Source organism: Cydia strobilella, chromosome 7, assembly GCF_947568885.1.
Source record: "Cydia strobilella chromosome 7, ilCydStro3.1, whole genome shotgun sequence".
NCBI classification, from domain to species: domain Eukaryota; kingdom Metazoa; phylum Arthropoda; class Insecta; order Lepidoptera; family Tortricidae; genus Cydia; species Cydia strobilella.
Genome location: NC_086047.1, coordinates 3151985 through 3165320, shown reverse-complemented (window position 1 = coordinate 3165320; position 13336 = coordinate 3151985). Strand labels below are relative to the sequence as shown.

The following is a 13336-nucleotide window of genomic DNA, read 5'->3' as shown; positions in this document are numbered from 1 at the left end:
AAAACCCCAGTAGTATTTTTGACGAACATCAATAACTTTTTAATATTTCATCCGTAAAAAATTGTAAACATGATGTCGAGTTGTAAATAATGTGTTCTCTAAACAAGTACATTGTTACTTATCGGACACTACGAGAATTGTAAATAGTGAAATGTATTATATTTACTTTTTTACAATTGGATGAAGTCAATCAAAGATTACCTATGATCGTTTTAATGATATTTGATTTAGTTCGCTTCGTTAATAATATTATTTTTACTCGACTATGCAAAGCCAAAAGGAATGATAATGATTTTCGCAGCCTGTATGCAAGTGGATGGTTGTTCGTGTCGCATTTTACACTATATCGTCAAAAGTTCGGAGCCGAATTCCGAATGAATTTCCAGAAAGGAAAAACCGCAGTTAAGTTTGTCTTTTGGTTGTTTGTTAGTATGTCGGCCTATTGCTATTGCTATGTATAGGGAGCGTGCATGAATTATAGGGGGCAGCAGGAGCCGTCAGATTTTTGGCGCGAGGCGTAAATGTGAAGTTTAAACTTTTGATGTAGCCTACAAGATGGCAGAACCTATGCACAAGAAAAAGTACGAGAATGGTAGATAGCAGCAAAGAAAGCTTTGGCAATGTACATGTTTATGTTTCCGATTCAGGCCACAAGATGGCAGACCCTTCAACGCGCATGGTCCCTATACTCCCTATACAACTGTTGATTGATCGATATTTCTTACTTTTTATTTAACAACGAATATTGTGCGCCCGTTTATTGTCAGGTGTGATGCAATTGTCCAAAAAATTCGAATTTGGTTTATTCCCTTTTTGGAACGTTGTTACTTACAAGGTTAAAAATCGAAATTATAATGGGGCGCCTTGATAATGAATATGGTCCACAATCCGTATGTTAGGTTATTGGAACGAATGTGTTTATTTTACTCATATTTCGTTACTAATTGCAGTTGTTTTAAATAGATTTTTCACTATTTTGATCTCTTCGACTGCGCTACCATAAAACAATCGATTGGTAGAGCGTAATCTTCTTTGTCAATTCTATCACCGCCTAGAGCATGCTTGGAGATTTCATACTTAGGTAAAATGTAGGTTAATATTTTAAATGTCGAATCTCCTTAACATACCTACATCTCTTCTAGGGCTCTCTTTACTAACTAGTTCTACAAAAGGAATCTAACAAACTGTCCGTTTATTTTTATAAAATAAAATTATATTTATTTATTTCCATGTAAATTACGCCTGTAAAGAAATTTTATAAATATTAGGATTTAAACAAACTGTATCTCTAGTTTTAGTGGTTTGACTGTTCAGTTTCGATTAATTCAGTTTTCTTTTTAATTTACTGCCAGTACTCACATTTTAAAACATGTTAAACTACTAAAACTAAAGACTAATTATTTCAGACAAAATAATTGGTGATATCCTCGTTAGTCGTGCATTTAGAAAGCATTTATACATTGAGTCCATGATAGACGCTTTACCTTTTAACCGTTTCACATTAGTATGTTTAAAATTAACTGTACATTTGTGATGTTTTAAAAATATTCTTAACTATGTTTTGGTAAGATTGTGAAACATTAATTGGTATAGGAAAGTGGTTTACCCAAGCGGTTGTATGATGAATTTTAACCAACCGATTCAATCAATGTTTTTAAGTTGTGCCAAAATTATGTTAAATTTTGTGTTGTGGCATCTATGGGTAAAGTTAAACGGAACTCAGAAACTGTTTACAAACAGTTTTTTTTCCACGTTTACTGTTCGAATATACTACATAATGTATTATCAATTCAATAAAGGAATACCATATCGCTTTTGTAATCGCAAAAACTTTCAATGTAATGAGCCCGTTTCATTTTTTTTACTGCCATACTTTTGCCAAAATCTTTACGATGTAAGGAAATTAAAGGTAATAATCTAAGTTCGAACGGGTATCGAATTAGAAGTTTTCTGTAGGATATATGGTAGCCCTAATTCGCGTTTGGCCAGATACTCTTAAAAATTACACATAAATGGAAAAAACGCTGAATGTTCAATCACATTAGCTGTACACTCGAACTTTGAAATGATAAATTGATAACCTACATAACAATAATTAACTATTTTATTTAATAGTTTTTTTTTAAATACCTTCACTGTCCCGTTATAAGTCCGTATCTATTTTAATTTCACTTCTCATCATCAACATAGCCATGAAGACTGTGAAGGTATTAAATAGTCATTCTAATTTACACGTATTCATTATATTAATATTGTACAAACTTGTCAATAATTCCCTGAAAGTATGAAACATTAAAATGCGGCACTCATTTATGTTGTATGCACATCGCCACAACTTGTAAATGTATGTATAATCCCTATAAAAATCATGTTTAATATAAAGTCACAAATTATTCACGGCTCATATTATTATATTTGTAGTTAGGTAGTTAATTAATAGTTTGGACATTTGGTGCTAATGAATTAAACAAAAAAAAATCAGTCCAAAATTAGGTGTATTATGTACGGCTATATTTTACTTACGAGTCGATTTGTTTGTAATCCTTAAATTAGTTCAAATTGTTTAACATATCTCTCTTTAATCATGACGGTGTATCAGAATGCTATCTGTTGCCAGTTTACTAAACTAATTATATTATATGTGTTTATTTTAAAGGGCACTTAGTTATTTACATGTTTATGGTTTTAGCGAAGCAAACTGTATATTTTTGTAAAAAGATGGAGTTCGGGCGCTTGACGGTATTTTGATATACCATGAGTGCCGGCAAGGATCAGTAACGATTGGTGTAAATGCTGATATTTTAACGTAGTCAGATAATTGTTGAGTGCATTGCTATTAATTATTGACTGTTAACTTTCACTAACTCTTACCAAAGGCAATAATTTGATCTAGATGTAAATATTATATCACTCGGAATAGATTATATTGTAATCAATGCATACTTGAGTTTAAGAAAGTTACCAGCCAAATTGTTCCAATTATGGAACAGGGTTTTACATATTACCAATCATTCATGATCCTTGAGGGCACTAGTAAACTGAGACACTCATCGTGTACCTACGTATGCGTGTCACATATCACTCTATTATTGTGTATCTGTAAATGAAAGTTATGCGGCTGTGTGTAAATAATTATTTTCATGATAAATATATTAATTAATGCGTTTATCCGATAGTTTCCTGGTTTTCGTCATGTTTCGAACGTAGTTAGTGCCTTATTTGAAAATACGTGAATAGCTTTGTATCACAATGTTGTTACCTTAACCGATTTGCGAACCGAGGTCCCTCCCGCGTGGGACATATCTGGCACACGAGGCACCTTGTCAGTATAATTGTGATATAGTTAAGTTTATTTTTGCTCAACATTACTTTCTCTCTGACCTGTGTACTTATCATTCATGAAATTTGTAAGACTGTATTTTATTTTGTTGTGTAACATTGTTAGTTAGCCCCAGGTTATAAATATAGTTATTTTGAGATTGTACTCGTTGTTTTCTTTTAAACCTTACCGCAACGACTATTTTTATTTTATCATCGGATTCTACTCACAATGTCTCACCATCTCGTCCACCTTTTGTTCAATGGGCAAAGTTATCTAAAAAACCGTACCATTACGAAAAAACGGCAAAAAATCACGCTTATTGTATGGGAGCCCCACTTAAATATTTATTTTATTCTGTGTCTTGTATTTGTTGTTATAGCGGCAACAGAAATATATCATCTGTGAAAATTTCAACTGTCTAGCTATCACAGTTCATGAGATACAGCCTGGTGACAGACAGACGGACAGCGGAGTCTTAGTAATAGTCCCATTTTTACCCTTTGGGTACGGAACCCTAAAAAAGGACGGTAAAGGGGAATACGTATAAAAGAAATGAAACAAGTCATTAGATAAAAATAAATAATTTATTAAACTGGTCGAATTCGATACGCGCGCGTCGACCAGAGCTCGGGTCGGTGACTAGAATGTACACTCAACATCATTATGTATACATAAACAATTTAATTTCTGTCCAAACAGAAAATCAACACTTAGTAATATACGTTTACGTTACATAGCTACTTAAGATAATCCATATCGCTAATACTCGAGTATTAGAAATTAAATCCACCGAAAAATATAACACACTGCTGAGTATTTATTACAATAGCATCCTAAAATAGTTTTGTTAGTCTTATAGTTACGTTACTAACGGAAGTCAGTTAGATCCGCGTCCTTCTAAATCAGTCAACGAGACAATGCTTCGTAGGATCAACATATACTTTGGCATGTGCGAAAGAAGCTGCATTTTTGTTGGCTATGTGCACTGTGGCTTCATTCTATGACGATCAAATCAACGTGCTGTGCATGTTTTATTTTGTTTTATCTAGGTCGCCACAACGGCGACATTTTATGACGTTTCTTCAGATTTAAATGATATAATGTGCGTGTTTTTGCCATCGTCATTGCACATAGCCAAGTAAGTATTGGACGGTATTTTAAAACTCCGCGTCGCCGAGAACGTGGTACATGAGGCGCTTGAATGAGTTCGACTGCTGGATGTGCTCTTCGTGTAATGAGTTTACCTGAAATATAACATTTTATATTTATCAAAGAGCAGATACTTCTAGAGTGCAAGAAAGAAAATAAGGGGAAGTGCATCTGTAACTATGCCCATTTAATTTTAACTTTGCCCAGGATGTTTTTTACGTGATTTTTATATTTATTTTAATTGTCATGAAGTAGAGCCCAGTTTCCAAGTAATGATCGTGACATTGGACTATTGATTGTTAATTAATATTCAGCACTTTCGTAGCACATGACACGGACGGGACGGGAAGCATTTTTGTACTGAATGTGCTTGTACTGCACACTGGTGGAATCCCGTCTTACGATGTAGGTAAGGCATGAACAAGCTCGAAACAGAGTAAAAATCACATCCCAGGGGTCCGAAGGTTTATAATAGGGGAAAGGTACTGAACTTTTAAATACGGCTGAGTAAACCCTACATTTTGCAAAGACTAGGTAAATGCGATACTTACGAAGGTCGTTTGTTTTCCGTGGCCGTTCATCTGCTCGGGCTTTTTCGTTGGTTTCGGAGTGGGCGCTGGCCTCTGCCAATAAATATTATTTATGAATACGTATACCACTTTAATTTTTGAAAGTTGTTTACTGGGCAATAATATCATTATATTGATGACATTTTTATTGTGTTCCGTTCTACGTAAGAATTCTTTTATGAGAGAGTAGCGTCAGTTGTCTGACCGAGCATAAAATCGTAAGAATGTTTATAAATTTTCCAATCGTTCAGGAATACAGTTTGGCAACCAGCGGCTTTGGCATAAGACATTGTATATCATGGAAACAAAAGTGTGCCAGTTCCATTGGACTTTTAATGCCCTTGGTCGACATTCACCGAGGTCACCTTTAGTTATAGGGACTTTGTTTGACAAATATTTTAGAGGCTGCCAATTCACCTCGTAGTTTGTTGTAGAGATTTGTCCAAACATTCGTGCTGCAACTACGTAGGTAAACCCAAACTACGAAATGAAGTACCGCTACGAGATACCATTGAGTGCGTTACCTTGTTGGGCGGCGCAGTGAAGACCTTGCACTCGACAGCACTCTGGGGCACCTCCTGCACGACGTCGCCGAGCCCGTCCTCCTGCAGCGCCTTGAAGGTCTCCGACTTGGCCGGGTCGTACAGCAGCGTCGGCTTGTGGCTGCGGGCGGGCGGGGCGGCGGACGGGGCGTTAGTGTTTAGTGGTTAGCGGGCGCAAAATAGAGAGAAACATTAGAATTAGACCCGGGGACCGTTAGAAGGGCGCGGAAGCGGTTAGTGACGTACCGAGGTGTTTAGTCGTGTTTGTTTTTGAGGAAGGAGAGGTCGATAAAAATACTGACATCGATCATTTAGAAAACGACTGGCAATGTTGACTTATAAGCTAAATAAATAATTATAGCTACACCCACACGATGGCACACAATGTTTGTCGCGTGAACGTGTGGATGAAAGGTCGCTAGGACCGGCGGTAGCGACAGGCGGTCGTCGCTAGAACGGAGATCGAAAAACGAGTTTCGCAAAACGAAAGATAGCAAAATAAAAATAAAATAAGCATTAATGCGTCATGAGAGATGGCGTCGAGCCGTGTCTAGTAAAACACTTGCCTCTTGACCATGTGTGGCCGTCCGTAATGGCCGTTAGCGCTATATAATCAAAGAAATAGCCCATTATTAAGCATAATAATTCAATATTTTGGAAGACAAGACAGCGACTTGTGGAGTTATCCATGAATTGAAACTTTTCCATTAGTTGAGGTTAAGATGTAAGGGTTTCATGAACCGTTACAGTGCAGCCAATATTGTATGAACTTTACATGGATTGAGTAGTTGTATTATATTTTCTGTGTATAGCACACAAAGCGAGGGATCACTACTAGATTCACTAGTCTAATTTCGAAGTCTAAGAAAGCCAATATTCAACATCACTAGTGATATCTAGCTAGTTAAAATACAACATACAGACGGCACAGGTTAAACCCTCTAAGCCTCTAACAGGGAAAATAAAATATATATCAAGAAAATGTCTTGTTTTGTTGCAAATTTTGGAATAATTATATAGGTACAGACGGACGGTCAGGCATTGAATATAACTGGCTTGGCATTCAGCCATGCTCCTGAAATTCAGTGCCAAGATATTCGTACTCGGAATGATGACACTCAAAACATTCTCTACATATCTCTTTACTCTAATATTGAAAGAGTAAACAAAATTATTAAAAATATAAATAACATTGACGAGCTTACTCTTCGTCACAATTTATAAAAATAAATTTGGAATAATATACCAATTCCAAATTCCAAAATTATTATAAAAAACCGATAGTCTTAAGTATTTCAATAAATAAATCTTAAAAACAAGGTATATACCAAGATAGATCTATTGTCATATCTCAACGTATTTTATAGGTACATACTATGAAACCATCCAACTTTGCCCACTATGGGAATTTGCCCATGATTGCAAATTGCAACATATTCCCAGAGCAAAAATGGACGGTTACAAAAATAAACTGTAGGCTATCATTAAGTTGAGAGTTTATTTTTCTTTTCTATAATGTTCTATATACTCACGGCAAGGGCGAGGACTGTTGCCTATAGGAGTTGGCGATGTTTTGATCTGAATATAGATTGATCGGGGAGTTGAATTGCTTGTGAACCATCTGAAAATATAAAGTATCCTTAAATATTGATATTTTAAAACACGAAAAAAAGCTGACAATTATTTCAGTAACAAAATCACTTAGAATACTAAAACAGACTGTATATCTCCCGTCTAAAGTTGGGTTTCGATGGGACTACGTATGTCAATTTTCATAAAAAGGTGACATAAATAAGAAGAAAAGCACTCAAGAGTGAAAAACAATGCACGATGTTTGATCGATCGATGATGAATAAACGATGAAAATGACCGAGAAGCTTTAATGAAGACAATCAAGATAGCGTATAGACAGATGAATAGATTAGCAGTTCATTGCAGCTATTAAAAAAATATATACATAAAATGAAAAAAGGACAGTGCTAAATTATACACTGGTATGTGTATAACTTGATGAATCATTTTTATATTTCAGAGCAATAAATGTAGGCAACGAAATAGACGTTCACTTCAGTGACTTTAAGAACAATAAACCTTGGAACCTTTATTGAACCGTTTTGTCTAATTTGTTTACTTTTGTTAGTCCCTAGGTACTATTTATTCGTACAAAATAAAGAAAATACTTTTTAATACTTTTTACTCTCAATGAGAATGAGGGCTACCGTTTTTGTGCTCACCAGTTGGCGCTACTGAAGATTTAGGTCCAGATAAACAGATCTTAAAATTTTTCTTTGCTTATTTTTATAAAATCAATACGTTATAATATACACAAAGGTATTTTAACGTCTAAATGTACCATTTTTTCAACCTGTTTAATTTTGCATATATTTTAGTTGACACTTTTTTAAACCACTAACATTTATTGAGCTATACCTATTGTTTACCATGATTAATCAAAGATGGACAAAGATTTACCACAGTTAGGAATAAGGAGTGAAAATTCCCGATAAAAAAACTTGAAATTTTGAAAGACCTCCATCTACACTAGCGCCCCTAGCGGCAAAATTAAACGCGGTAGCCCTCATTCGGTCAATACTCTTAATATCATTACTGACAGAATGAAGAATGATATGTGAAACCTGTGTCTTGCTGTATAACGTTAAAATAGCTTGCAATGGAATGCCATAAGTTGCTGAAAATCCGCATGCTCAAAGCTCTAACACGCCACACTCTAACCACCTTATTGCCCTCGTCACCGATCACTCGCTGCACCACCGATTCAGCCACCTAAGTTATCAAAAATTCTAAATTTAGTACTCGCTAAGCCGTGCAAATTTTAAAAGTGTTGCATTCATGACCAAAATTATGACTAAAAGAAAAAAGTAAAATATTTTTTGTTAGTCATAATTTGAAAAATCTACAACTAATAATGTGCAATTTAATTCAACTAAATACCTATTTAAAAGCTGCGCCTAATGTGTACTAAAATATCTTTTCAGCATGTAAATAGATCTAAAAGGCCATGACAGCTAACTAAATATAACTGAGTTTTAAATAACTAGCATGTCAAAGTATGCCCACAGCAAAGGTCCTAACGCGACATACGCTTCAGTTTCTGTAACACGTGAAACACGTCATAAAAATTGTGACGTTTTCAACCAAAAGGTACCACATTGTCGGTTGTCGATAAGGTTGATTTCTAATTGAAGCTATATGGAAATAGCGCCTTACTGGTTGAAAATGGCACAAATGCGCATATCGCTTTAAGAGTTTTACTTTGAGCGACCATACAAAGCGTCTATTCGTACATGTTTAGTTGTGTGTATATATGTGCGTATTTATGTGTGCATGCATGTGTTGTATGTATAGTGCATAGAAAAGTAAGTGCATAATGTACCTATCTAGATTTTGATTGTCCCAGTACCTTCACATAACTGTTTGATTGTAATTCTTTAGATAATATTCCGAAATTGGATTCTTCCAACTTTATTTCAGTCGGCTATGAAAAGAATTTAGTTCGTTTTTTTTTAATAATTCCTGTTTTCTACCTATATATTTTATAATAATTCCTGTAATTTTGTATAACATAGAAAAAAACTATTTTTTTTGTATTCCGGCAGTCATTATAAGGTGGGCAAAGTTGCACACTACGACTTATACCGTAGAGCGCCTTAGTATTACACGTGTGATACTAACTCAATTTGGGTCGTAGCTACTCAGTATCAAACGTGTACAGTTGTAACACTACCACACAACAATATCCTGGGTCAAATTGCTTTGTTTCAATTTGTTGTATGGTGGTCGTTCGACGGGTTATTCTCAGTTGTTACCACTATCACTTACTGGGAAAGTTTTCTCAGTGCATATCATAACGAATTATGGTAACGAAGGTGTATTCGGGTAACTCCGAACCATACCCGAATGTCGAGTAATTCCAAAAACCTCGAAATGATGGAATTAAGGGTGATATTCGGAATTACTCAACATTTAAGGTGATTCGTAGTACTAAATACAGCTTAATGTAGCCGTAGATACGTATCTATTCAAAGAGAGAGAGAGAGAGAGAGAGAGAGAGAGTCAACTGACAGCAGTTTGAAAAAAATGATTTCTGTTATAAACTAATAAAGAAGGTTTAGAATACGCAAACGTCAATTTATTTCTTATTCTGAATAACTCTTTTTCCATGCAATAACTGTGTAACCAACCAACTGCCTTCGCCTTGTTTACTATTTTGCGATGTTATAATAGTAGTTTATGCAACTGACACATAATGAGAGGCCTTAAAACACAAGTGTGGTTTTATGAAACAAGTGTCAGCGAGTTTCATAATAGAATCACACGAGTGTTTTAAGGCCTAATTATGTACAGTTGCATACACTACTTTATCTACACACATATCATAAGTACTCCAACATGGGTTCAGAAGCCGTAGAGAAATGAGAATGACCTGCATTGCTACTAGTGCTAGCTGTAAAATATCTAAAGATTACAGATATTAAAATAATGCAATAAAAAATAAATTTGAACAAATACAGAAACAAACTACTCGTATTTTTAACTAAAATGTAAATTACAAACAATTTTTCACAATTCTACTTTCGTAACAGCAAAAAAGTCAAAAAAACAACAAACAATGATAACAGTAATGGCGGCAATTCGATCCTCCGTCAAGACGAATGTTTTAAAAAAAATTATAGACAAAAGAATGAAGTCCCTATTCTCATGTCACTCGGGATCAAATGTCGTGCGTTATATATTAAAAAAACACTGAATTGACGTTTCGTTTCGATAACTGTTTTAATATCTCTGGATACCAGAATAGGGACCCACTTGAGTTCCGACAGCTGCTCCAAATTTAAACTCATCTCATAAACATACAAAAATCTATAACGTAAGGCCAGGATTACACTTGTAAGTTTTACTTATGTAAGTAGGGACACAGCTATACTACAGAATGAGATATGAATATCGTTATCTCATTCTAGCAAATAGCTTTGTCCCTACGTACGTAAGTAAAACTTACAAGTGTAATCCTGGCCTAATAACATTAAAGTACAGATTTTACCTACTACCACAGATAAGAAAGTTATCATTGGTTGTAATAATGCTGGTCATTTCCTACGGTTTCTGAACGCATTTTAGAGCACTAACGATATGTGCGTAGATAAAATTTAAAATAGAACTCGTCCCTGGCTTTTAGTGTCCGCCTTGAATTTAACTTCCACTGGTGTTAGGTAATGCATGACTGGGCGCAATAAACTGAATGTAATTTGTATATGCAAGCCAATTTTACTCTAATTTTCAGTTCTGAAATATGTGTGAGCACACTGAACACCTAGAAGACGGCCGCACTGATTTTTCCAAAATTGTGAAATTTCTACTTGGAAAATTGAGGGAACTTCTCATATTTTTGTATAGGAATCCAAATTGTTCATTTCCAAAATGAAAGTTGCCTTTGTTTCCTGTGAACTTGTCCTGAAATATCTTTATAAATATTGATCCTAGCGAAAAATTGTTCATTTCCAAAGCGAAAGTTTCCTTTGTTTTCTGTGAAATTGTCCTGAAATATTCGAGAGCTTTTCCTACTTTTTGGAAACTTTTCGCAACTTGTATGTACATCTGAAGTCAATATAGATAAAGCGCATGAGATACGTCAATAGACTACAGAGACTACTGTAACCGTTTAACATCAGCGGCGGTAGCACGGTCGCATTTTTATCGCTTGTCACTATGCCTGTCACGTTCTAACACTTCTAACAAGTATGTAAGTGCGAAAGTGACGGGCATCGCGCCCCCGACACAACCGAGTACAATTGTCTTTAGTCTTGAATAAATACGGTAAAATAACCTACAACATTGGATATTTTTGTACATTTAACTCACAATTGAAGTGAAAAGCAGATTGTATAACTCAGGCATAAATGTCCATATAAATTTAATTCCAATAAATTGCCTTGGATAAAAATGGATCGCCTTATGCCCTTGTTGTACAATCTACTATGGGCTTCATGAGCTTCTTCATTTTCTCTTGAGTGTTAGTCTAGAGATTGTTTTAACAACTGTATAAAGTTTTCATCTTATTTTATACAATCTTGATTATACACCAATAAGTGCGAGCGAGATGCGTGAACTGCTAACGCTGTCGCTGGATGCGAAATGCAATCGTCGCACTTATTAAACTCGACGCCACCATTAGATTCCAATAATCTAACCTCACTTTTTCTCTTTTCCGTATGTTTTAAGAAAGTAAACAAAGCTAAAAGGTTACATCTATATTTATTTTAAATGCTAGAGTATGCAAAAGGGAAATTTGAGTTTACTTCTTTACATATTTTCCATTATTACGAAAGAAAAAGGATCCAAGTGAGGTTAGATTATTGGAATCTAATGGTGGCGTCGAGTATAGAGCGCGTGAGAATTAAGGTCTTATCAAAACAAAACAAGATGAAAACCTCATCAAATTTTTAAAACAGATTCGGCCAAGTATCTGCTCATAACATACCTTTTGCCTCATAAGTGTGTCGCGGTAATCGTGACTCGGCGGCGCCCTCATGGACGGGTTGGGGTGGTGGCGCAGGTAGGACTCCGTGGGGCCGGGCTCCCGGCGGACCTTGGCGCCGGGCAGGACTAGGGGTGTCGTGCGGTAGGGCTGCAATAGATAAGCTTAATAAGCGGCTTGTCTTTGGAAGAGACTCGAGAATGGTGTGAGAATGCCACCGGAACAGTAACATGCAGCTCAAAAGCCAGGAAATCGGGATGAACACGAATATATAAGAAAAACAGACGCTTTCCTTTTTCATCCTTCTTTCAATTGTAAATGGTGCATGTGTATTAAAAATGCTACGTAAAGGCGTAATAACAACGTCTCGTACTTATTTAGCGCTGAATGGGTTAGGATTTTTTTTTTTAATATTGTACTACGTACATATATGTATATAAATGCAGTATCAAAAGTAGTTTCTTTTCATCAGATTGCACATGTAATACATTCTGTTTCGTAACATTAAAAAAATTGTCAAATTTATTTTGCTGCTTCTCAGCCATTCCGCATCTCGAAAATTTTAGATTTCGCTATTAATTAAAGAAATCGAGGTTATGCTAAACGCGTCGCGCTATATTTACCCCGAGGCTACTTCATGTAGGTTATGATTTCTAGCGCACTATTTATATAAAATAACATTAAACTCTTTAGGATCGTACGAATCTCAGTCTTATATCCGATAGCATAGAGTAGACATTTCTTTTAAACTAAATTAGCTGTTGAAACCTTTTTAAGAGAGATACCTATATCAAATGTCGGTCGTTGATGGTTATAAAATAAAACCACTTCAAAGATATGGGACGTGAAGAAAATATGGTAGGAGACAAATTTCAAAGCGATATGTTGTATGAAGTTTGAAGGCTACATACCTATTGGTTTGAAGAAGCAATGTCAATAAATGAAACGTTAAACGACATTGACCTAAATGAAAACATGTGCGATACAACTTTCGCAAATGGCTCATACATAGATTAGCAAAAGTGGCCCGTCCTGTGGACTATAGTTAACAGCTTGATATAGTAAACTCTGTGATAAAACAACGCAACCTAATTGTGTTTGGGGTTTTTAGAATTGTCTGAGTATTAGTTGTCTGTGGAAAGAAAAGTACAGTCTGTGATAAAAGCTTGTACCAAAAATGTAATTTTTGCTAATAACATTACTTTGGAGCAGCCTGTATGTGTTAGTAGCTCCTCAGGTAATACATCCTCATAGAATA

At 35.4% G+C, this 13336-nt stretch overlaps 1 protein-coding gene across 8 annotated transcripts in view; it reads right to left on the bottom strand.

The window, feature by feature from the left end:
- Positions 1 to 3887: 3887 nt before the first annotated feature.
- The window catches only part of LOC134742929 (PDZ and LIM domain protein 3), a 40944-nt gene continuing 31495 nt past the window's right edge, over positions 3888 to 13336 (bottom strand). For 5 of the 8 annotated variants that reach the window (XM_063676134.1, XM_063676142.1, XM_063676137.1 and 2 more), the window contains 7 exons: positions 12082 to 12228; positions 8319 to 8366; positions 7115 to 7203; positions 6149 to 6187; positions 5565 to 5703; positions 5023 to 5094; positions 3888 to 4566 (listed from right to left, as the gene is read on the bottom strand). In XM_063676134.1, the coding sequence (XP_063532204.1) occupies positions 4480 to 4566; positions 5023 to 5094; positions 5565 to 5703; positions 6149 to 6187; positions 7115 to 7203; positions 8319 to 8366; positions 12082 to 12228 (621 nt within the window). In that variant the 3' untranslated portion in view covers positions 3888 to 4479. The remainder of the gene's footprint in view (positions 4567 to 5022; positions 5095 to 5564; positions 5704 to 6148; positions 6188 to 7114; positions 7204 to 8318; positions 8367 to 12081; positions 12229 to 13336) is intronic. The other 3 variants (XM_063676135.1, XM_063676136.1, XM_063676139.1) reach the window with 3 other exon arrangements.